Genomic DNA, 26,497 nt, shown 5'->3' on the forward strand with positions numbered 1-26,497 from the left:
GGCTGCAAGGATCGGGATGTAGACATCTTTGAAAGGCCATTATTCCATCTGCCACGGGTATTGAGGGTGACATCAGGATCTCAGGATGTCTCTACAGCCATTGCTGGCAAATACAGCCCGCAGGCCAGCAACTTGTTTTTGCAAATAAAGTTTTATTAGATCACAGCCACCTGCATTCGTTTATGTATTTTCTGTGCCTGCTTTTTATGCTTAAATGGCAGAGTTGAATATTTGCAACAGAGACCATATGGCCCACAAGCCTAAAATAATTACTATTTGGTTCTTTTAAAAAAGTGTACTGAATCTTGCTCTATATCACTCCATCTATCTCTGATTGTGACCATAATTCTATAGCACATCGCTCAGGGACCTTGTGGATGTCTTCCTCCCAGCGCTCACTTCCTTGCCCCACAAGCACACTTTTAAACGCCTGGCAGTGCTCTGCCGGCCTCACCTGCTGTTCCTCTCTACCCTCAACTGCCATAAAGCTACCAACCCTTGTAGAAGCTCCAGGCACTACCGTGTGTCGTCTCTTCACTTTGATACATTCTGTTCCCTTTGCTTTCCCTTCACCTTCTTCCTCTATTTCCTGCCAGGCAAGCTCCTATTCATCCTTTAAAACCCTGCCAAGGCATAATTTCCTCCAGGAAGCCTTCCCCAACAGCCCTACCCAAGAAGTAACTACTCCTGCTCCCGAAACAGTCTTTCTGAACTATAAATACCTCAATGACAGTCACTGCTGTATTTGCCCTTCTTGGTATCCCCTGTGCCTCGCATAGGGACTGATGTATTATGTATCCAATAAATACTAGTTTAACTGAATGATACTTTAAATGTTGCCAGTCAGAAGTGAGGCATAGTACAGTGGCGACAGCAGGTTCTGTAAAAATTCAAAATTGGTCTCACCGCTCCACTGAGGGTCTGATCCTGCAGATGTCAGTTCCCTTCTCCTGGCCTCAGTCTCATCACCTATGAACCAAAGTGTTGGTTTCAATACAGTCAGTCTCTAAGACTCCTTCCAGCTGTAATGGTCCTTTCCAATATAAAGAATTTGGCCTGGTCCCTTGCAGATGCTGAGGAGAGAGAAATCTCTTTCGTTAGGCTTGTGCCCTACAGAGCTGGAAATCATCCAGGACAGACATCACTCATAGCTCTGCTTTGACCTTGTGGCAAGCGGGGCCTGAGGAAATGGGGGAGGAGGGAGTAGAGGAGAGCAAGGAGTTGCTGAGATAATCTGGGGAAGTCCTGTATTTGTTATTGACCTTTCTCCAGGAACCAATTAGAAAACAGACACGTGTCCTTGAGAGTCATGGCAGGTCATGTGTGCTCACCATCCCCAGCCTGCAATCCTTGGGCAATCCATGCCTGGAGCCCTGTCCACTTACTAGAGACCCATTCCAAATGCTTGTAGCCATATGGGAATCGCTTCAAACTTAGTGTGGTCCCAATTAACATGTTTTCTCCTCCTCCTCTTCCAACTCCCTCCTAGCTGTCAGTGGTTCTGCTCTCATGTCCTACTCAAGGCTAGACACCTTGGTGACAATGTTGGACACCTTCCTCTCCCTAGCTCTCTATATATCATCTCTTATGAAGATACACTTTTTTTCTTTCCTGACATTACTTAGAACTTCATTCTTTTCTTCCATCCTGTCATCACCACCTATTCTAGCCTGCATGGTTTCAACTTAGATCCCTCCAGGCGGGTCTTCTGGGGTCCCTAACTGTGGTTACTTCCCATTGGGAGCCATCTTATCTATTCCTGTGGGCCTAATTGTCCTAAATTCCTTCTTCCCTCATGCCTCTCCCCTGTTCCAGAACCTCCCATACCTCCTTACTCTTCCTGCATCAAGACGAGATGCCTCTGCTTCTCATCATAATCTGGCCCCACTCTGACCCTCTAACCATTTTTCTTCAGTAAGACCTGTCTCTGACTGCCATGCATTTTGTTTTGGACTCCTGGTCTTTTCTCCTATGATGCCCTTTACCTGGCTGTTAACTCAGTTGTGTTTAGTGCGCTTGCATGAGCACTGATAAGCGCTTGCTCTCTTCAGAGCACAGGCGCATCTTTGCTGCCCCCAGGCCTTCTCCCATGATCCCTCCCAAGCCCACAGTGTGCCCTTGCTGTTTTCCTTCCGTGTCTGTGCATTCCTGCTCCCCTCCTGGACCTCACGTCCCTGAGGACAGCCACAACTGTGTCTTTTGCTTCTCTGTACCCGCCCCTCTTGGGGCCTCTCTTACGCTCAGACTCCCAGGCCACCTTCCCAGCCTCACTCACTATTTCCTGTCCTACCTGTCCTGTCATCCAGACGTGGATAATAATGCAATCTATCTCACCAGGTTGTTTTGAAGATTCAAGATATTTTGTTCAGGTGGACTCTGAGTTGATGGTCTCTTTGACTAAAGAGAACTTTTTATCCATCCCTCCATGGTTCTTCAGTTTTTGATGCACAGGCTCTTGAGCATTTGGAGTTAGAGAAAGTAACGAAAGTATCACTAGTAGACATAGCATAGTTCTTGCCCCTAAACCTTGATTGGAACATTCCACACTCAACCTCGTAAATTAATGCATTCATTTTACCTGTATATAAAGCAATCATTTATCAAGTGCCAGCAGTTTACCAGGCACTGTTCAGGGCTTGCCATTAGCAATTTCAGTGTTTTTTCTGTTGGTGAGTCATTCCCTCTTCCTCATCTCAGACCCAGCCTCCCTACCTAAGAGGAAGTGCGGTATGGGAACTGCAATTCAAAGTGTTCACTGAGGGCTTGGTCCCGAGCCCCGGCCGTGTCAGATTCACTCCCTCCCCGCCCTCTCCAGTTCTTCGGAAGCTGTGGCCACCAGGTGCCAGCTGGGGCCTCTGTCTGCTGGCTGCCTGGGTGATTCAGTTTCAGAAAAATAATTTCTAATCCAAACTACAACTCTGTGAAATTCATTCAAAGTGTAGCAGTAATTCATTCATTCAATCCATTCAATCAGCAAATAAATTCAATTCAGTAATGTTTGCTAAATCAAACCAATCACTCAACAAGACTGACTTAATCTCAAAGTAGCTATAAGTTTCAACATTAGGCTTTATAGTGTAATCTATGTTTAAAAAGATCAGTATTTCCTTGTTTACTACCATTTTGAATAATGCAAATTTTCATAATTCGAGGAAACATTTTTCAGCTAGATTACATAGCATCATATGATAAATACCAGAAGAACCACAAGAACATAAACAAACAATGAACCTTGGCTGATGAGACAACAACTTAAAAAAAATTACTATGGGAATCTATTATCTAGATTATCCCAATTTTAAGACTGTTCCAAATCTGTGTTACATTGATATATGTGTGAAGCTGGCAAAAAGAGGCCAGAAGTGTCACGCAAAACATTTACAGCCCTGTCTGTGTGTGTGTGTGTGTGTCCAGAGGGAGGGTTGATTCAAGCCAGTTTTTCTACCTCGCCTGCACATTTATGTTGGCGGGATTTCACTGGTAAATATTGGTTTAAAGCAAACACTGAAATCTTTAATCACATTTCAACAGACACTGCTTTATTCTGTAGGAGACACTGCGTCGGAGAGGAAGAAACAGGGGGAGGAAGCACCACTGATAGCTACACTCTTTCAAGGGTGAAAAGGAAAAAGCAGAATTAAGTGAAATTCTTCGGAGGTAGAAATGCCAAGAAAACATTGGTGAAATACGACATCTTGTTTTTCCAAAGTCTGGAGCTGAGTTCAGTGAAGTGACGTCGTTTACAGACCAGGGGAAATTAGGGCAGGAACAGAAGTGCTGCTAAATCAGGAGAAACTGGCCAAAGGAAGCAGAGTGAGCTGTGACATATATGGTGTTGGCTTCTTTGTCCAATTCTCAAACAATTCCTGTTTGCTGCTGGGTCCAGTTGGGTCGCCGTGAAACCCGGGGCCTGATTTCATATTTTATGTGTGCTGGTTGGAAGTTCTGAATCTGTCACACAAAGCCACTGCTTGTCTGCCTGCAAACAGGGCTGCCAAAAGCATGCTGTTAACCTTTCCTACCACATACACACACACATGTGCACACACATGTGCATACACAGACACACGTACATGCACAAAACCCTACCCAGAAAGGGTCACGTGGCTTTATTCGTTCTGTGCCTTCATGCACATCCAGGGCTTCTTACTGAATCATCCAGAGCTCCGTAAACCACCTCCAGAGCCTGTGGGTCTCCTGCCGTGTTCCTTCCTCCCATCCTCAGCACGCCTGCACTCCCTAAATCCCCACGCCTCTCCTTTCAGACACAGCCCTGGCTGCTTAGCTGTTTCTAAGAATGTCTTCAGGAGGCCTGGCTGTTTTATCTCTGCAGTCTATGATTGTCTCTGCTTCATTAAACCATTGTAGCCCGCATTTTGGGGCAGATGATGATAAGATTTGAAAGAAGCTGGGACCCAGCTGAGATGAATGGTCAGCCTTACTGAAGGCTACCTGAGGGAAATACTATTTTTATTTGCTTCTTTTCTTTGCCGTTTTTTCTAATTTTTCATCAGCTCCCAAGAGAGTCTGAAGAGGTGGGACTCCCACGAAAAAAATGTTGAAAATGGAAGACTCAGATAAGGTGGCTATTGCCAAAGCTGCCTTAGGATGGAGTCACCCGGGGCAATTCTAAAAAGAACAAATTCCCAGAGCCCACCACAGAGAGACTGCTTCAGTGCATCCTTGGGGCTTAGGCGGGGGAGCAGCCGAGGAGATCCAGGGGCAGCTCCTTCCCAGACTGGTGTAGTGATGGAGTATCAGCTTTGGGTTTGGGCTGGTTTAGAAACAGCTCCAGCCTATACCTAACGTGACTTTGGACAGGTTGTGTAACCTTTCTGAGCCTGTTTGCTCACTTATGATAGAAATAATAACTAGTTGATGGGGTTATTGCAAAACTTAAATGAGATAATATACAAAGTCTCTCACGCACTCCTTGACTTACCATAGATCAAAAAGAGTGAAGCCAATCCAGATGTCTCCTTGGGACTTAGCAAACAAAGGCAGCCGCTAAGGCGTTCCTGATGGCGCTGGAGGGAGGTTGCCTGAGTCTGCTTTCTGGTTATACTAAGTCTGTGACCCTGGGAACCCAATTTCTGTTTCTCATCTGTAAAATAAAATCTATTATGTAGAAAATGATAGGTCATGAAATTACAGTGAAGATTACGTTTATTCATGCATATAAAGTGCTTAGAAACTGTGACGGGTACTCGATCGGTATTAACTACAGTCGTTATTGTTATTACCACCTCTTTTAAGACAAGCATTTGCGGGAGATGGAATGTTGGCCTCAGAGTGTTCAAGTCCTAGCCTGACGACATAGAACAGTGCAGTCCCGTAGAAATATAATGCAAGCCCTATAGGTAATTTAGAATTTTCTAGTAAACACATCAAAAGAAATCAGTGTAATTGGTTTTAATAATGCATTTTACTTAACTCAATATATATAAAGTATTATCATTTCAACATGTGACCAAATATAAAACTTGGCGGAGATATTTTACATCACTTTTTTCGTCCTAAGTCTTTGAAACCCAGTGTGTATGTTACACCTACAGCACATCCCACATCAGACTAGCCACATTTTAAGTGCTCAGTAGCCACATGTGACTAGCCGCCTTGGACAATGCAGAAATTCCAGATTCTAAATCAAGTCCCCCCCCTTGATGAGCCTCAATGATCTCGTTTGTGCCAATGGAGAGAGCTTTCATGGCTTTGTTTGCAGAAGAAAACGAGCAAACTTGAAAGTGCTTTGTCAACTGGAAAAGACTGTCAGTAGTAGGCTTTCTGTTCTCTGCACATTTGACTGTCAAGTGCAATGCCGTCCTCACGAGGTAAAGCGCCCAAAGTCCCATGTGATCTGAGACATCACCCAGGAGAGCACCAGGGGGAGGCACTTTCCTATAGGAGGTGACAGAGACTTGAGCTGATGACGTTTAGAGAGACAGGAAAATTTCCCGCCCTCCCCTCCTCCCCACCCACCATGGTCACTCCCAATAGCAAATACCAGTGCTCTCCGTTGATTCTCGAAATGCCTTTGACAACTTTCATTCTGCTAACAAAGATGAATTTAAGGCGCGTCACCCTCCCACTCCCTCTGAAAACACCCTGGTTTGGGACCTCATTACTTCTTAACTCCTATCTTTTCCTGCAAATAAGAATTCCTCATATTAATAATTTACCAAGTGCTTATTCTCTGCTCCATCCTCTGATCCTTATAACTTTCTGCTATCAGATGGATAGTTCATCTTCTCGTAGGCTGCACTGTCAAGGTAAGAACACTGAGCTTGAAGTCAGAGTCTGATTCAAGTCTGTAGGTTCTGCATTTATTAGTTATGGGATTTGGAGTGAGACACTTAAACTCCCTGAACTTCAGTCTCTTCCTCTATAAAGCAGAGTCAATAATACATCTCTCACAAGGTATGATGAGGATTAAAAGAGATTATTCACATGGAAGAGATCTATAACTGCAAAGCATTATACAACTGTGAAACAGTGTTAAGATATTTACAAACCACTTTGTGTCTGCCATTCTTCTGTTGAACACTTTTCAATGGCTCCCCATTGCCTGTCAAATAAAGTCAGGTTCCTTAATCTAGCATGAAGAGCTCTCTGAGATCTGGCCCTGACCACCCTATTTTTGCAAATTTATTCCACTCTACTCCCAGTGTTCTAATGAAAAGGATTGCTATATTTGTTCTCCCCAGACAGGACTGAGTGGTGTGACATGTTTCTAATATGCTTTTTTCATGCTGTTCATTGTCTTACGTCATTTTTCTGATCTCTCAAAATTCCACCCATTTTCCTCTAAATTTCTCCAAATCTGTCCTGCTCTCCCTTTCCCCCATGTTTTTAAGATCTATCTGTGCTGCCTTGGGACTCTGCTTGTGGCTTTCACGTGGGAACTGTGAGAATCTGTTTGGGATTCTGGTCTGGCAAGGTACACAGAGACTGCAGGAAGGGGCCTGCAGACAGGTCTTGGGTGCGAGTGAAAGAACGGAGGCAGCCTGGGATGTTGCAGAAGTCTCCTCCAGAGAAGGCATGGCTCCCATATTAAAACTCTCCAGTCTATAGATCAATCAAGACAGGCATGCAAAAGAGAGAGAGCTCATTAATGGTGGTAACATTGAGTAAGTCAACAAAAAGAAGGTAGTCTGTTTGGAGACTAGTTAAAAAAGAACCAGGAACAAGAATTCCTGATACGCTTTCTCCAATGCTGTTCAGTAGCAAAGGCCCTTTGGGCAGTGGCTATCCCATCCACTGATATGTTGGGCATGTCAGCAGTTCAAACAATATTTTTGAGCTTCTGCTAGGTAATAGCTGCTGTGCTGCATAAAAGACCAGCCAAAAAGACGTGTTCCTCACTCTCAAGAAAGTTACCCTCCAATGGGTGAGATAAACAGAGAGAAATAATTTCAATGAAATATGGTCAGTTAGAAATAGAGGCCGTCACATGGTGTTGTGGGAGCTTAGAGGAAGGAAGCTCAGTCTGACCTCAGAATATTTAGAAAGCTTTGTAGAGGAGGTGACACTGGGCTGAGTCCTAAGAGATAAGTGAGAGCTAGCCAGGTGAACAAAGTTGGGAAGGCAGTGGAAATGCTTGAGCCAAGACAAATACATCCACCTCAGTAGTGGAGCTGAGTAGATCAGGCTTGAAGAAAGCCTGAGTAACTTGCTCAAGTTCATACTGGTAATAAACTGAATGGCAGAGGCGCAAGTCAAGCTCCTGTGTGTCTTCCTCCAGAACCTGAGCTTTTAAATACTAGTTAGCTAGTCTCCCTGCATCCATTCCTACCCTCAGGTTCATTCTCTAAATTGCAGCAAGAGTGATCTTTTTAAAATGCAAATTAGCTAGGCCACTGCTTTGATAAGGCTCCTAAAAGTTTTCCCATTGCTTCCAGAATAAAGTCCAGGGTCCTCTCTGTGGCCTTCCGTGGTTGTGTATGACCTGATCTCCACTCCTTGCGTCAGTCTTCTCTCTGTGTTCCTGCCGCGTGGACTGCTCTCAGTTCACTGAGCACACCCTGCTGCTCCTCCTGCCTGGAACGCTTTCCTCCCTCTTTGCACTTAATTCTTATTCCTTCGAATCTCATGGCTTTCCAGGATAGGCCTTCCCTAAGCTCTCTCTATCACACCTCCACTTCTCAGACTTTTGGCTCCCCTGTTATCTCTGTTACAAATTCCTTCAACACTCTCCACTTCCCAGTAGTTCCTTTCTCAATTGTAATTAAATAGGTTTTTATATAATGATTTGTCTATTTCTATCAGAATATAAGCTTCAAGTGAACAAAAATGATGTCTATAAAATGCACCACTATACTCTCAGAATTTCATGCAAAGCCTCCAACATAATGGACACTTAAAAAATTCCACTCATGGGGCTGGCCCCATGGCCTGGTGGTTAAGTTTGGCGTGCTCTGCTTCGTCAGCCCAGGTTCGGTTCCTGGGCGCAGACCTACACCACTCGTCAGCAATGCTGAGCTGGCGACCCACGTAGAAAATAGAGAAAGATTGGCACAGATGTTAGCTCAGGGCAAATCTTCCTCAGGAAAAAAAAAAAAAACACACTCATTAAGTATTTATTGTATCATAGTCAACAAACAATAGCCAAGATTTGTCTAGTACTTATACCATGTACTATCCTAAGTATTTTACATTTATTTATTAATTAAATATTACAACCCATTAAATAGATACTATTATTATTCTCATTACTTGGGTGAGGAAACTTTGGCATAGAGAAGTTAAGCAACATCTTCAAGCTTTTAACCACTGCTCTATACTCTTCATAAATACTTCTTGTACATATTTAATGTATTAGAAAAATATTTAGACAGCAACTTACCTCCCTGTCTGATCACTTTCTGGTGTCATTGCTCTAACACCAACGCAGGTGGATACCTAAGATCTTCAAGCGCCCCTTCACATTGGTGGTACATATTATTAACTGGATGGGTACAGATTCTCGTTAGTAAGTAACTACCAGAGTCAGGGTCCTTCTGGAGAGCAGGTTTGGGGAGGGGGAAGGACGTTGACAGAGTGGGAGGCAGAGTGAAAGGGAAGAGGGCCATGAGGCTGGCACATTGAGGCCATAGTTTTGCCTTGTCTAAGCCAACTTGGGTGAAAGAAAAGAAACTTAGACCATTTGTTTATAACAGGCCCCATGGCTTAGCAAAAAAGATCATGAAATTTAGAATCAGAGAACTTAGGCTCTCTCCCTCTCTCCTCTCTCTCTCCCTTCCCTCTCCTCTCCCTCCTTATAATCTCTCATCTCTCATCTCTCTTTCTGTCTCTCTCCTCGGATGACTTTGAGCAAAACATCTCCAAGCCTCAATTTTCTCACATGCATAATGGAAAATGTATGTCATGATAATAATAATCTCTATCTCATGGGATTTATTTTTCAAGGAAAAACTGAAATATGCAAGTGAAAGTGCTTGGTAAACTGTCAAGTTATATATACAAAGCTAGTTGTGATGGGAGTTTTTTTTTTAACTTGTAGTCTTAGAGGAGTTTGCTCAAAAGATCTGCCTCAAAATGACCTACTTTTCACTGTTAGTTCCCTCGAGGCCGATGAACCTCGTCTTCCGTGATCCCAGCCACTGTGCAGTCCCTGTCATGTGCAATTGCAAAGCGCCGTATTCGTAAAGACATGTTAACAAAGTCCTGCCTAAAGAAAGGCCACGCAGGGCTCACACTGCCTCTGGAAGAACCGTGTTACAGGATGTGTAAGTGTTCTCCATTTCCTGGGGTTTGTTCTAAGAATATTTTACTGAAGGTTAAAACGATGTGCCTTCTTGAAATGTGCACTCTAACACAGGTGCATTTCCTTTACCAAATATTCATCAAAAGAAAATATATACCTTTGGACATAATAACTGATGATGAAAAGAAAAGCTATTGCTTACTGTAAGGGAAAAACACCATAACCAAGACCATCAATGACTAGGCCAGTGGCCCCAACCTAACACCTTTGCCTAAAGAGAGGCTGATTTCCATATGTATGAAACTGTTTTACGTTTTAACAAATGCTTATTGCACCATGAGGAGGAACAGAGGAGTGGAATAAACATGCCAACTTCAAGGCAGGCAGAATCCAGTGAGGACATCGACAGGGCTAGAAGCTTGTGGATAAAGCTGGAGTCATAAGCTGAATGTGAAGATTCCAATTAATACACTTCTCACTTACCAGGGTCAGAAGAGTGGTTTTTTACTTTTCTCCACCAAGGACTCCTATAATTTTTTTCCCCATGGAGTCCTTGCTTTAGAAGATTTTGTCTACACAAATGAAAACTGTATTTAAAGGTAATCATCAGTCTACCAAATTAAAATTTTCAGTTATTTTATGGATACTCATTTAATGTTATTTTAGTTATTTAATAGTATGCACAAATTAGGAGCTAAAAAATGTCACGGGTTTGCTTTATTTTGAGGTTAAAAGTGCAGGTTTTGCTATGAGCCCTGTTCTGTGCCTTGCTTTCATGGAGTCTCCCAGTCAGGCTGGGGAAAGCTTCATGCTAGCTTGCTCCCAGATGGTGGTGCCACCGGGCCATTGCATAAGGTCATTGTGTAGTTTGGATACTGATCAAAGGTATTCAGCCAGGTGGTGAGGGGAGCTGAAAGCCAGCCCGTGCATCACTTCCCAAGCTTTCTGCCCAAGGGGCATATTTTTCTAATTTTCACAAAGGCACTGCATAAGGGGGGAGGGGTTGGGAGGGAGACGGGAGGAGGCCGATGAAGCGCTCAGCTTCACTGACTGACCATTTTGGAGCATGGAAAAGGAGTTTCCCATAAAATCATTCAATGCAACAGATTGTACCACTCCCGAGGTGTCCTGTTCATCGCTGTCACCTTGGCACCCGGAGCTGGCTTGGCACATAGTAGGCACAGAACATCTTTTTGCAGAATGAATGAATGAACAAGCAGCTTTCTTGTACAATTCTCCACGTCTGAAGGTCCCCTGACCTGCTGTGTCAGTCAGGATTTGGTGACAGCAGAATGATACAGCAGGCTAGGTCTGTATCTCAGAAGTGAAAACCAACCAACTGGAACCTCAGACAAATACTGAGGGGCAGCTTCCTGGCTGAGGTCGTGCAGTGCGAGGGATTTCATGCAGAATTTCATGGCCACCTTGCACACACTCCCCTCTCTGGGACCAGAGCAAAACTCCACCCAACTCACCTATCAAATATGTGGCAATCTACCCTCAGGCAAGTGACCAGGACCAGGCAGAAGGTCCCAGGGAGGGAGAAAAAAGTTTCTGACATGGCCTATACCAAATGCTTGGTGTGCGTTGATTCACTGACGCTCACAGCCAGTTTGTGCTGTCATCCTGTTTAACAGGTGAGGAAAGGAGGGCTGGCCAGGCTCCTTGCCTCATCTAAGGTCACATTCCTGGTAAATGGCAGAGTCAGGATTCGGAAAGAGCTGAGTCAGGCTCCAACATGTTCCACGGAATTTTGAGCATCCCAGTCTATGCAATATCAAAACCAACATCTATTTTTGGTTGTTTTTCAGCTGTGTGAGGTTTACTCAAACTCTATTGATGCTCATTGCTATCGCTCAACAAAAGGAAGAACGACGTGTTTTTAGAAATCCTGCTCTTTGCTTTTTAAACCAGGCTTTCCCTGGATGAGACTGTTTATTGAAATCCTGCATGGAAAGTCAGATAGAGAAAAGTACACAAGTCACAAGCGTAGAAGGTGGTGAATTTTCATAAATGAGCACACTCAAGTACCCAGGACCCAGACCAACAAAGAGACCATAAAAGGCCCCCACAAGTCGCTTCCCAGTCACTAACCCTCCACTGTCACCACTGTCTTGACATCTAATATCATAGATTCATTTCTGCCCCTTTTGAACTTTATATAAGTTGAATCCTATTTTTACGTGCTTTTTAACATCTGGTTTCTTTTCTCCACATTTATGTTGATGAGATTCATCCTTGTTGCTGTGGCAATTGTCCTGATTGATTTAACCACCACATACCTTGTCAACAGCCACTGTCTTCTCGAGTGGGAAGAGAGTCTGATTATGTGAGGCAGATAAACAAAAAGTTATTTCCATTTCTTCTCTATGTTCTTTCTTTGGGTGGAAAGTGGGGGAGACTTGACAGATACGTTTCTGATATATACAGAGCTGTGTTAAAATTGTATTTAGAATGATTTGTTATATCAAGAATCTAGAAGAGTCCACTTATGGAAGCCAAGGAAAAGCAGTAGTTACCAGGAGCTGGGCGGAGAAAGGATTGCAGAAGTGTTGGCCAAAGAGTACGTAGTTTCAGTTGCACAAGGTCAATAAGTCCCAGAGAGCTACTAGGCACATATAGTTATGTATACTGTGTTGTATACGTAAAGATTCATTGCAAGGATATGTCTTATATTAAATGTTCTTATCACACACACAAAAGGGAGGGAGGACACTTTTAGAGATGATGGTTAAGTTTATGACACTGTTCACGACAACACTCTCACGGGTGTCTACTTATCTTCAAACTCGTCAAGATGTAGACATGAAATATGCACAGCTGTTTTGTATGGCAATGATACCTCAATAAAAAACTGGCCTTAGAGACAGTTTGTAGAAAATTTATATTTGGGGTGATGCTTTCACTTGCATCTGTGTGATTGGGGACAAGTGCTTACCTCTCTGAACCTCAGTTTTCTCATCTGTGTTAACAGTGATGATACTTAGGGTTTCAAAGTTAAATGATACAAGTCTGTAAAGGGCCTCTGTTCCCACTTTTCCAGAGATCAGTGGGGTATTCACCTCACACTTGCCTGCACAGAGTGTGGGGCCAAATTTTAGGGCACCTGAGGTCTGTTACCAGCTGGGCATTGACTTCATAACTACTAAAATCTGTTTCCATGTTTTCCAGCTATGGGCAGCCAGCTATTTGTGGCCAGACCAAGCTTTCTTCTTAGCCTTTCCCATCACCGTTCTCTCAGTCTCTCCTTCCCAACCCCTCTCTGCTAACACACACACATTTCTACTGAATTTGCCTGAAAAAACTGGGGAAATTGGGCCATGATTTAAGTATTAGCTGAACTGGAAATTTATTTAAACAGAAAAGAGGAGATCATTGACTGAAAAAAAGAGTGTTACTCATCGGTTTGTACAGTACGATCTCATTTTGGTTATATACATATGTAAGTACGCACACACATCCATGAAAGGATATGCACAAAGGGGTTAACAGTGGTGATCTCCGCTTAGCAAAAAATCTGACAGTTTTATCATTTCAAGTTTTGGCTTCTCTCTAATTTTCTACAATGCACCTGTATCCCATCTGTAATAATAAATGTGATGCTTATAAAACGTGCATAAGACTTAAAGGTTTATCGTCTGGTTTTGTGTGTATTCTCCCCTTCCACCTTCCCTGTGAGAAGAGGGTAAGTGTTCTTCTCACCCTCATTTGACAGGGAAAGGAGTTAGTCTCAGCAAACTTAGGTAACTCCCCTGAGGTCGCCCTCTGAAGCAAGATGCAGGACCAGACCACACCAGTTCTTCTGAGTAAATGTTGCGCAGCTGTGTTAGGTGGATAAGAAAAGGGAAGAAGAGACTCAAGAAATGACACTTAGGAAAGTGATTTCTCAACTTTACGTCGGAAGGGTAAGATGCAGGTGTAAACGCAGCGTTTTCAGGAAAGCATGCATTTTCAGCACTGAGCTGAATCCTGTGTTTCAAAGACCAAGAGGCAGTCTTGCTAGGAAATTTGGTCTAACAATTTAACCTCTGACTTCCTAGCTTGTGCCTTAAAGTAAATTAGAGATAATCACACTTCTTCAGGGCCTGTCACAGGTTGCAAAGATAACGAGTAGTGTGCTTAGAGTTCCTTTGAGAAAAGAGCTACATGAATGCCACATACTATTACAAGATTAATATTAATTATAATTATCCATCCATTCTCTCTTCCTGTTTCTCAGGGTCAAATGCAATACCTGCCAGACCTGCAGAAGGGGGCAAGTCTTCCTTTGCCGCCCCTGTTGGAGTGAGAGGGGGAAAGGAGGGGAGAATGGAAGGGAGGTTGGGTCTCCCTGCTCCTCTTCCCTCTGGAAATTTTTGGCAAATAGGGTTGAACCCATGACCATACACAGTCCCATAACCTGCTCTTATCCCCTTGAGACTTGCTTCTGTGGTGTTAAGCACGGTTCCCTCTCAGAGCCATTTGTCTGGGACAAGAAACAGGACCAGCTTCATGGGCATGCAGCATTGCACAGGACCTCGCTCTCAGAAGGGCCCCATTGTCACTGTCTTGAAACTCGTAATAGTTTTATCTTTATTCCTGTGTTTTGTAAGCGAAGTCTGATGGCATGATTGAGTATACTCTGATGACTTGGAGTCTTGGCTCATGTGCTGTCCCCCTCCTGCTACCCACGTGACTCCTCTGGATGAGTTCTCAGCCACCCGTTTCCCTGATCCTTGGCACCCTGGGACTCATCTAGCACTTGCTCCCACACCACGACCACTGCTGCCTTTCATTTCCAGGGGGGGCCGGGGTGCAGGTACAGAGGGGTCTGAGTTGGGCATTTGTGCCTTGCAAAGTCTCAGGATGGGCACATGGTGGCAGCTGTCCCTGCCCTGGGCTGGCATAGCTGTTACATGGTGAACAGAGGCCGTGTCTTGGTGGGGTTGAGCATCTTATCCACCGCTGACCCAGGTATCTAGCACAACCCAGTGCAGAGGCTATAGCGGCTTTAGAGGTCGCCTGTCTGCCATGGATTGGGGCATTGGTACCATGGGGAAGGGAAATGTGTCACTTCCCCAGAGCCCGCCTCTGGCTGGGGCACAGCACATCAGTTTGGCAGCTGGAAGGTAGGGGTACCCCAGCAGTTGATAAGCTGGGCAAGCGCCCTAAGTCATAGGATGTGGGGCCTGTGGGGTCCTGGGAGGGACTGCACTCCTCATGCCTAGGGGAGCATGATATTAAAGAGCAAATAAAACGTACCATGCCATTCATCAGTTGTGACAAATGTGCCATAATAATGTGAAATGTTAACAATAGGGAAACTTAAATGTGGGGTATGTGGGAGCTCTCTATGTTATCTTTGCCACTTTTCTGTAAACCTAGAACTATCTTAAAATAGAAAATTTATTGAAACAATAACAACACGACAGGGACAGTGAAGAATCCAGAGAAAGACTCCAGAAGAAAGGAAAAAGCTTCATACTTTACTACTTTTAAGAGTACTTTTTCCTGCTTTTTCAACGAGGGGCCCTGCACTTTGATTTTGCGCTGGGCCCTGGAAATGATAGAGCTGACCCTGACCTGGAAAGCCTTCGTTGACTATGCAGTTCCTCCATCTCCCACCCCCAAATGCCAAGACTTTGGGTTGCTATGATTGCCATTCATAGTCATCCTCCTATGTATTGATCATCTACTAAGAACTGGCTACCATACCAGATACTTTATCTCATTTAATCCCTTTATAACTTTATGAGATGAATATTCTTCTCCTTATTTTAAGATGTGGGAAATCAAGGTCCAGGACCACCCAGTAAGTGGTAGAAGAGGAAAGTCAGAGTGCCTGAGTCTCGCTCCCAAACTGCTGCTCGGTCCACAGTGCTCCAGACACACCTTTCACCCTCTAGATACCCAAGTATTTGCAGGCTGCTTGGGCAGGCACTTTGGTTTCCATTCCTCCAAGTATCGACTGAGTGTCTGCTAGGTAGCAAGCACTGGATCTGGTGCTGCAGCCATGGAGTTCCAGCGTGGAAGCCTGTCTTGAGCTGCGCTGTCTTTTCCTTTGCCTGTACCCATAAGTAACTGGGCTTTGCTGGCCCATGCTTAGCCCACTCTGATGTCTGTGCCTCCTGCCTTGGTTACTGTGATAAGAAGGCTCTAAAATGGGACACAAAGAAAGTCTTGACTATGGATTAAGAATCTGGGAAGGAACAAATCCTCATTAACTTCAAAATGTAATACTATTCACTTAAAAAATATTGCAGTTGTCCACAATAAAAGATAGCAGTGGAATCCGGTCTCATCACATCCATTGGCGGGTCACTGACATCTCACTCTTGTACCAACTCCAGGGACACGTGTGTGCTTGTTGTGTGGAATAGACAGTGAATGTGCTGTGGTGGCAACACTTAATTGGTGGCCCTTTGAAGAGACCCCTCCTCCTTCAGCACTTCTACTGCTCTAATTACTGTATTTCCTTTGTTAAGCATGAGTGGAAATGGGATCCTTTTTTTCCCTCTTGGTGAAAGAGAAATGTGATATATCACCTTTCAGTCGTTTTGCATATCAGCCCATTCAAAAGGCTCTGAGCATGTGTTGCTTCCCCTCCACCATGCTGGCGAATGTCTGATCTTGGATACGGAGAACCACAGATCCCGAGGTGGAGGGCACCAAGGCAGTGAAGCCGGAGGACTCGGGCAGTGGTTGGACTTTTTCTTTTATGAGAAGCCAGGAATGAGGATGGGAGGGTTCTGTTACTTCAGGGAAAGATTCCTTGCCAGAAGTGCTATTCTGGAAGGAAACAGAGGAGGCGAGCGGGGGTTTCGGACCCACTAGAGAGTAAGTGAGGACATTCTTCGTGTTGAAGCAACATTGAGGAGGGAGAAGGGAGAGAAGGGATGTGCGAGCCTGGCTTGAAATGAGTTTTACTAAACACACCTCAGTTCTTGTCTGCACATTTCTGAGGAGTGTGAAAAAAATGGAGGAAGTCACCTCCAGTGGTTTTGTGGCTTTTTAAGTATGACATACAGGATATTGAATTTTAACCCCTGTTCCTCCTAAAGCGTAGGCATATTGGGGGATAAACAAAATACCTATTCTTTGAAATGTGCATCTTGTGGCCGAGAGACTCCAGTCAGTAGAAATCTCTGTTCTGTTTATTCCCTTTTCTGCGTCGTATGAGTGCCACACACATAAACCTATTCAAATAATTCTAAGAAGCTATGTGGTCTCCCTAGGATTTCTGTATGAACATATCAAAAATGTATCCCAAATCTGATAGGAAGAGGTGTAGTCTTTTCTTGTAATAGAATTCCACACAAGATTTTTAATTTTAATTAATTTCATTTTATTTTATTAGCACCCATTATGAGCATGCATTCCAGAGAGTTTGGTAGAATTAATGGATGTGGTTTCCCTTAAAATCAGTCATGTACGCCGGAGAGTCTGACTGATTTTTATATCTGTCTGTAGCATCATTAATTCACCTAGCATTTATAAAATTAATTCAGTGTTTATTAACATAGGGTTTGTAAGTCAATAACCTTAGGTATTAGCTTAGACTTACAAACTTTTGGGTATGGTGTGACATGTTGCGAACACTAAAAAAGAACTTTATTATCCAGCCAAAGTACGATCTTAAAAACAATATTTTTTTTTTTGAATGGTCTGCTGAGAAATATTTCCAGAAAGTCTAGATTCCTCCAGTGACGGATGTTGAGTCCCTGGCTTTCATCTAAATGAAAATCTTCAGCCTTCACACCTGGCTCCACCTGAAAGTCCGGTTCAGAATTTCCCTGTGATCCTGGCCGCTACAGCGGAGAAGTTTTAGCTTTGTTTAGTAGAACAAGAGCTGCCGGCTCCCAGGCCGGTGATCGTGTTCCCCTAACACTCCAGACAGCTTCTCTCAGCCTGATGTCTCCTCAGGGAGACCTCATTCCCAGGAGAGATTCAGGGCGGGGAGGGACAGCCTCCGCTTCTCCCTCGCGCGGGTCAGTGTTTGCTGAATTCAAAGTTATTCCAACATTGCCACAGTCCCGGGAATGAATGACTGCCTAGCCTTCCAACGTAACTGTCAGTTTCCCCCCAAACTGGCGGCTGTATGTTGCATTTAGAAGAAAAGCAAAAAGAGAAACTGCTTTCCTCATTTCTCCTCCGGACTGCAAACACTGAGAAATGACATCACGGCCCCGAAGAGCCCGGGATGACTAAGGCGGAGGGAGCCTGAGAAAGCTCGCTGCCCCTGCCTGTCGTCTGAGGACGCATGTATGCAGATGAGCTATAAGGGACGGTTCCCGCCTTCTTCCTCGGAGGAAGTTTCTTGGTAGATCGCGGACACCTCACCCAGAAGGGGGCGGGGGGTGTGTGAAAACCTGGCACCGGCCGTGCCGGGCAGAGCACCCTGGTGGAGAGAGCTGGAAGGCAGGAGTCGGCGCGCAGAATGAAGGAGCTCGGGGCCACCTTCAGTAGCACCGGGAGCAGCGGCGGCGGCGGCCCCTCGGCTATGGACAGCCTGCAGCCGCTCCAGCCTAACTACATGTCTGTGTGTTTGTTTGCAGAAGAGTCTTATCAAAAATTAGCAATGGAAACGCTGGAGGAGTTGGACTGGTGCTTAGACCAGCTAGAGACCATACAGACCTACCGCTCTGTCAGTGAGATGGCTTCGAACAAGGTAAGAGATGCGCGTTTTATTCATTCAAGTGTGAGCGCCGGGAGCTCCCCGGGCCCCTGCCTGCAGCAGAGGTGTGCACCCGCGACAGCCAGCCGTGAGAATGAGTTTGCTGATCGGCCTCAGAGAATTCTATTCTCAAGTGGCACACTGTGCTTGTATGGCTGCTACAGCAAAAGTTTAAAATCCTCAGCACACTTAATTCCAGAAACCAAACTTGCTATTCTTATATGTAGTTCGGCATATGTTTAAGGCGAGAGGTGTTTATAAACTATACACATCACTATGCAAATGAAAATGCCGTTTACAAAAACTATCAGAAAGATAAAATCGGAATGAATCCATAGGGTAAAATGTATAGCATGTTGCGTTGCAATCAGGTATTATATATGTATAAAGAAAATACAAAAAAAATAATGTGACCTTCTTATATCAGTAGACAGAATGGTTTGCCCCGAAGTTATATAAATCCTGAAATTCTTCTCAGAAGGACATTCTAGGATTTTTTTGTGGGATGCTGCCATGACCTAGGATAAATAGATCTGTATATTTTGTCTCCAAAAAACGTTTTTTTAAAGTCTGCTGGTTTTAAAAATGGAATCTATTGAAATGAAGTTCCAGCCATACTGCAAAGACATGGTTTTATTTACAATACCCAGACATAACTTGGTGTGGAAAAGCTTTAATTATCTATCATATCATTTGTTTAATTAACACCTGGATTTAGAGCGCTGATTTATGGAGCAAGAGTTGTTGCTTTTGGTTTGTTTGTATTTTTCCCTTGGAGAATGTTAACTTTCTATATGTGTGTGTGTGTGTGTGTGTGTGTGTGTATTTTCGTGGGAAATCTTAACCCTGTATCCTCATAAGTACACATTTTCAGAATCCCTAATCATCCTAGCCTGAGGTATTGTCTTGTTGTCTTATGGTTCTGGGGCTGGGAAGAGATTTTGCTCCGCACCTGCCAACATGCCCTTCTCAGCCTGAGGTTCACTGGTGGATGTGTTTCCCTTCTTCTTTCCTGGGGTTAGACGTGTCACCTTCCTATCAAGGCTGGCTGGCCCCTGCTCAACGGATCTGAGCAGAGGAAGCATTGCGTCCCTAGGAGGTCCTGAAGGGGAGTGGGGGTGGGGACGACAACTCTTGCTCTTGTTGTTTAATGAAAGGGCAAAAAAAATAAGTCCTTTTCTCAAATTTTTGGTCAGATTCAAGTTGGAAAAAAATAGAGAAGATTTGAGGTTTAACTATTTACTGACTTTTCTCTGAAGTTCTCAATTGAAGCCTACGTGCTGGGTTTTTCCAGGCTGTTTAAACCTCAACCAACTGCTTCTCCATGAGGGAGGGCTTAATTGTTTAACTTCTCCAAACCACCCTGGCCTCCATGTAGAAGGCTTTTCACACTTGCTTTGGCCTACTTTGGAGCATTAACAGATACTCTGTTCTCTGCATTTTGTGCTGATTGACACCCATACAAGCTGTAGATCCAATATTTAGGGGTAGTTTTGCAGCTGGTTTCACCAGAATGGACGTGCTGAACTTTCTTCTGCAGTCACTAAGATAAAGTAGGCAGCTAACTCCAGAGGGAGAAAAAGAATATTCACTGAGAAACTGCAGATGGCCATTATTTTTCATTTTGAGTGTTGATGCATTGTGGAGACTAACCAGTTTGTGTCTCGCTGAAATTAGACATGGTCTGTGTTGCAAATTTATTTTTAAAAACGTTGTGTTCAGTGTAATGGTTAATAAGGCCCTGAGACCAGGGACTGTGCAGGTCCTGGTGAGAATCCCAGTGACTTCAGGCTTCCGCTCGTCCTTTATGGTGTTGTGTGCAGGAAGCAATGAAAGTTGAATAGAGTAACCCTAAAGAAGCACTAGCCCCTAATCTGACGCCATGAGTGTCAGTACAAGGCACGCAGCTTCACCTGTTTTCGAGATCCACGCTGTGAAGGTTGAAGGGCAAGGCACTTGGCCAGTGGGTGAATGCTCCCCGGCCGCCAGCCGAAGGCAATTTTAAGGCTTAAAACGATCTCTCTCTTTTTATTTAGTTACCTTTTCCCCCCAAAGTCTTGATTGTCTAGGTAATTGTCCCAGGTAAAGCTTAATCCATGGAACATATAGTGTAATAAAATGAGAATATTTTTGTGGCCACCAAAAGAAATCTATACCAGTTTTTTGGGCAGTGAATTGTCTGTGGTAAAAATTAAATTCCACATTCATGTTTAAAGGTTGTTGAAATTATTTAAGCGTTCCATGCAAGTTGTTGTTTGAAAACGTAACCACCATCATCATCATTAGTGTCACTAGGTAATCTTCTTTGGTCCTCTTTTGCTTACCCTCACTAAACAAAGGAACCAAGACAAGTCTCTGAGTGACACACCTAGAAGTGAGTGTGGAGATGTTCTGTAAAGGGAGGGTGTGAAAAGCATGGGCTTTGGAGTCAAAAGATCGTGGTTCAAATCCTGTCTCTTTCATTTACTAGCTCCTTAACCTTGGCCACCTTACTTAACTGCTCTAAGACTCAGTTTTCTTATCTGTAAAACAGAAATAAAAGTGGTACCCACCTCACCAGGTTGCTGTAAAGATTAAATGAGATAGTGCATCTGAAGCACTCAGCAAGGCACCTGATAGGTGGTAAAAGTTCAATAAATGTTAACTTATTAATAACGTCCACTACATCTTTGCAAAAGATTATGTGTCTCTAGCTCTGATCAGCTAAGTGACTACTGAGTTTTGTTTGCAGCCTCTGAACTTGATTAAGAATAGTGATGGGAGAGCGAGTGTTTTGCTTAGGGGGTGCTTGGAAATTGCATGTGTGCCAGTCTACATGCAAATGGTACAGAGTTGACTGTGTCTAGTGGAGGAAAAGCAACCAGTCTTTTCATATTTACTTCATCTGGATAGGGTTATGTGTTTGCTTTTTGTTTTTTCTTTTTTTGAGGAAGATTAGCCCTGAGCTAACATCTGCTGCCAATCTTCCTCTTTTTTTTTTTTTTTTTTTTTGCTGAGGAAGACTGGCCCTGAGCTAACATCCATGCCCATCTTGCTCTACGTTATATGTGGGACACCTACCACGGCATGGCTTGCCAAGCAATGCCATGTCTGCACCCAGGATCCAAACCAGCGAACCTCGGCCCACTGAAGCAGAACGTGTGCACCCAACCTCTGCACCACCGGGCTGGCCCCACTTTTTGTTTTTTCTTAGCCCTTTTACATTTTGAAGAAAACTGAGGGACTCCAAGATTGTAACTGGTTTACCAGTGTGCTTCAGAGCCCAGGGAGTTAGATAATGAGCTGTTTCTGTGACTTATAAAAACATGGTCTTCTCCTTGGCCCAAATTAGCCCGGTCCCTTTATGTTGGCCACATTCCAAAAGGAATTCCAGAATTATAGGGGAAGATGCAGCCGGGGGGTTAATACTATAGATTGTCTTTCCCTGAGAATTGCAACAAGGTGGAATAAAGTAAGCAGGAGCTGTATGAGGCTGTGACATTATTTTCCAAGATGAAAAGGATGTCTATTGAAGCTTCTGCCAGCAGCCCCACTTCAGTTAGCCACGCTCCAGCCGCTTTCTGTAACGACAGATTGCCTTCTTCGACTTGTTCATTAATTTTTGTTTCAACTTGTATCGCCTCCTGAATTAGAAGAATTGTCTTACACTTCAGTGAAATGCATCGGAGCATGAGTTCCTCAGTGGCAAAACAGTCAGATGTTTTGAAAACAGGATGCTTTGGGCCTGAATTATAAAAAAGAGGAACGGAAAGAGAAACAGTATAGAGAGGAAGAGAGCAAATAGCCTCAGCGGGATCCCCAGCCCCGCAACGGCATAAACACTGACCTATCTTCCTGACCTTCGCTATGGCTCAGTTCCTGACCTCGTGTCACCAAAGCCAATGGACGTCATTGGAGGAGGAGAGGAGGAATGGCACAGCTGCTGTGGGGCTGACTAGAATTTCCTGTCTCCTTCCTGACAGACGCAGTCAGAAAAGTACAGACTTGCAACAATGGTTACTGAGGAAGGACCCACAGAACAATCCCAGTGAGGCATAGCTGTGACTGACGGGGAAGGAGCAGCTTTTGCTGAGAAACAGAGTCTCTCACCTAAAATTTTCAGGTGAAAAATGTCAAAGGGGTCCTTCGTACCCGGCACGTTTAGTGTTTTTCAAAAGATGAACGCGCCGTGGTATCCAGTAAAGAGCTGCGTTCAAGCAACTCGTCATTGTCCTAACTTGCCCCCACACGTCCTCCACTATCTTTTTCTTTGATGGCTAGCTTTGCCCTGGGGCTCTTTTTTGTGTAGTACAAAGGTTTGGACCCTATCGGAGAAAATGGATGTTCTATCGTTGAGAAGAGCTGTCCTGAATAAAATCAGTACTTTCTTCAGAAGGACGGGTCAGGACCAGCACATCAGTCAATGTTTGCTGTGGAAATCTCTAAGACAGGAGTGGGAGATAGACGATTCTTTTTCTCTGAAGGCATCATGAAGTCAGCTACAGATGCCACCACAGGGGCGTGAGTCCTCCCAGCTGCACAGGTTTATTTTTCTGGTTCCACAGGTGTGGCCGTGCTGGAACACTGAACACAGAGGCAACTAGTTGCCTGTGCTCTTAGGTGGGAGGGAATAGTCATGCCGTTCTATGAGCCTGGAGCCACCTGGGACCCAAGCCGCATGACGCTGGGATGTGACCATTATAAGCTGATTGCCCTCAAGTTGGGTGACTCATTTTCTATCTAACTGAATAGTCAATAATTATGGGAAATGTGGGGTCGAGCAGAACTGAAAGGAGGTAGATCTTATTGGTCAACAGATTGATCTTAGAACTCTGCCAGGAAGATGGCCAGTTACCAAAAGGGATTAGTTCCACTTTTGCCACAATTAAATGATATGATCAGAGCAGTGGCGTCCTTAGGGCAGGAAGGGTCCTTCTCCTGGACCCTGTGCCTTAAGAGAAGGCTCTCTTACGGTCTTCTTCCAGCTGCACTCTGCTCCAGGAGGGGAGGGGTCAGCCAAGGCAAGGGAGCAGCCGTGGCCCCCTCCAGACTACACTGGACCCACTGGACCCAAATGGCTTCAAACCCACTTCTGGGACCTGTTCAGGACTCTTTCCTGGATGTGCCGCAGAAGTACACACCCTTAGGCCAGCAGTGTGGCTTGGGAGAGTTGCGTGGGAGGGGCTTGGGTGTGCAGGCTGTGGCAGAGGGTCTACACAGGCCTGCATGAGAGTCTATGGAGGGTCTACACAGGCCTGCGTGAGGATATCCGGAGGGTCTACACAGGCCTGCGTGGGGGTCTATGGAGGGTCTACACAGGCCTGCGTGGGGGTCTATGGATAGTATACAAAGGTATCTGAGGAATTCAAGAATTCTGGTTCAATCTGGCTTTCCAAGCTGCTAGGAAGGGATGTCTGTCAAGGTAGGAGTGTTGGAGATAGCTCAATTTATATCTTTATATATTTGGACTTATGGTATGTGGTCCCACAAATGTTAGAGGTGACCCGGATTAGAGGGCAAAATAGAATGAAAATCAATTCTGACACCAGGTGGGGGACTCATACATTTTTCTTTTTTTTCTTTTAAAGATTCGTCCCGAGCTAACATCTCTGGCCAATCTTTTTTTTCTTCTTCTCCCCAAAGCCCCCCAGTACATAGTTGTATATTCTAGCTGTGGGTGCTTCTGGTTGTGGCATGTGGGACGCCGCCTCAGCATGGCCTGATGAGCAGTGCCATGTCTGTGCCTAGGATCTGAGCCGGCAAAACCCTGGGCCGCCGAAGCAGAGCCCATGAACTTAACCACTCGGCCACGGGGCCGGCCCCTCACACATTTTCCATGCAACTTTCCTCTCCTCACTGCTCAGATTTATAGAGAACTGGAGGCTGCACAGTGAGGATCCTGGGGATGAGCCGAGAGTTTGGGTCCCAGCTCTGCCTCTATTTAAGTGCATGATCTTAAACAGTTAAATCATTTGAATCTTTGCCTTTTCCTATCTACAAAGCGAAACAGTCGGAGAAGACTATCGCCATGGTCTCCTTCAGCTCTTTCGTTTATTGATAGAACAATAATAGTAAACAACCAAACTACTTATACAGGTGTATACTCTGTGTGCAGACCTTTTGCTAAGCTCCTTACCTACATTCTGTCATTAGTACTCACAATGACCCTTTACAATAAGTATTATTATTATCCCCATTCTACAGATGAGTGAAGTGGGGCTTAGTGAGTTGAAATAAATTGCCTAAGGTAAAGAAGAAAGGCAGGATTCACACCCAGGGCCAACTGACTCACCGTCAGTGATCCCAATGGGGCAGATGAATATAGAAAAAAGTTTAGAGGTATTTAATAACTTTTGTAAGGGAATTTTGTGGTTTCTGGGAGGTCTTTGCTCTTCTAACTCTGGCCATCATTGTTTAGGTCTGGTTCAGAATCCTATTCTGCAATTGCCGTATTCTGAGCCTCTAGACCAGCTGTCAATAGCCTCGAGCGCAGTCTCCCTGGCTCTTCACATAGAAGGGGGAGGAATAGCCATAGTTACATGGCTGTAAAGCCCTCATAAAAATGTAAATAACCGTATTAAACTAATCTGCGGCCTATTGTGGATCAGGTTGCTAAATTCAGGATCTCTTTGTTTCCCCAAATTCTCTAACACGACCTAAGATAACACAGTAAAGTCTTGTTTAAACAATCTCAGCCTACCCAAAATTCCCTTTTCACTCACCCTGCAGAATAAAAAGAAAATGGAGAGAGGCTATTTTTTTTTTTCAATTTTATTGTCATTCAAATAATTGGGGCAATTTCATTGTACACTGCGTCCTTTCCAATGTGTGCAACATGACTGTGAAACAGAGAGCAGAGCTCCAGTAGCGATAATGGACACAGGGAGATTTCCTAGAAGGAAGATGGAGGCGTCTTCCTTGGACTTTGTCTTCAAACAAAGATGAACGAGAAGATTAAGCCGCTTATTCTTGATCTAACGTCGTTTCAGTTCCCCTCTCTATGACAAGCTAGAGTGGTATCATCCAGAGTGTAATTCAGTATTCCAAGTTCTAGTCTTATCAAAACTTAACATATCAAAGATTTTGACAGTTGTTTAGTGCTTGGTAATAAATTTGATTTGTAATCTGTTTCGCTTGGTGAAAATATTTCTGCGCTGGTATTTACAGAACCGTTTCCTTCACTGAATTCTAATCTATTTAGCCTGCTTGTTCTGCTAACTCACTCACTTGAAAATCCCCAAGTGAACAAATCTCTAAAAAACGGGCAGGAATGAAGTGAAGGAGCATTACCTTTGACACTTGCACCTCTGGCGAGCTGATAAGAGAGCATGATATTCCCAAATCTGATAAATAAATCATTTTAAGCCTTTCCACATGAAAAAAAGAAATCAGATAGTATGTTTAGAGTATCCAACATAAACTTAGAACACTAGTTTTGAAAAATAGAATTATAAATACATTAATGGAATGAATGTTTGTTGTACATGTTTTATGCTTCTTTCTGGTCTTTTAGAATATGTCTCTGTCTAAAAGACTCCCCAAATCTGTGCCATTGTTGTCTATGAAAGAAAAACCAAGGGTGGAGCTTTCTCTTGTGCTCTTCTTCCAAAACATTTTGTTTCTAAGTAAAAGTGGGCTCAGCAAGTGGAGAGAGCTCAGCTATCGGAAAGCCAGGACTCACCAAACCAGAAGATGCCAGGGCAAACTTATGCCCCCGTCAGTAGATTTCACACTCTGCAAGGCACCGTGCCAACTGCCGATGTGCTCCTCTGCACAGCCGTCCACTTTAGCATCCTTCAGGGACCTGCCAGTCCTCTCTGTCTTGCCCGTTTGTACGTGATGTTTCCCTCCACTGGTGCCAAACTGTTTAGTCTCTTGGACATTTTACTGTAACTTCCTTTGTTTGATTTACTTTAAAGTAACCAAGTGTTTCCACAAAGAAAGGACTGTTAAGTTATGTAGAAATGAAGAAGACAGTAAAACTCCTGCTTCTTTTGTTTTCTGTTTTGGGAAGTGCCTGATAATCTTTTTCTCTTTGTGCAATAGAGTTTAAAAGCTGTAGATCATGCAATTCTGCTCATCAGTCACATGTTTCCGTCTGCTAATTATTTGTAATTTTAAAATGTACCACCTTTGAAATCTAAAGCCTTCGGAGATTGAAG

General features: G+C 44.1%; 1 protein-coding gene across 4 annotated transcripts in view; it reads left to right on the forward strand.

Moving 5' to 3' along the window:
- PDE4B (phosphodiesterase 4B) overlaps nt 1-26,497 on the forward strand; it is a 494,697-nt gene that overhangs the window by 435,000 nt on the left and 33,200 nt on the right. For 3 of the 4 annotated variants that reach the window (XM_014853006.3, XM_070486513.1, XM_014853008.3), the window contains one exon: nt 18,238-18,350. In XM_014853006.3, coding sequence (XP_014708492.3) covers nt 18,238-18,350 — 113 coding nt within the window. Of the gene's footprint in view, nt 1-17,684; nt 18,003-18,237; nt 18,351-26,497 lie in introns of those variants that run through there. The other variant, XM_014853011.3, reaches the window with a different exon arrangement.

The sequence above is a fragment of the Equus asinus genome, chromosome 16, assembly GCF_041296235.1.
Source record: "Equus asinus isolate D_3611 breed Donkey chromosome 16, EquAss-T2T_v2, whole genome shotgun sequence".
Lineage (NCBI taxonomy): Eukaryota > Metazoa > Chordata > Mammalia > Perissodactyla > Equidae > Equus > Equus asinus.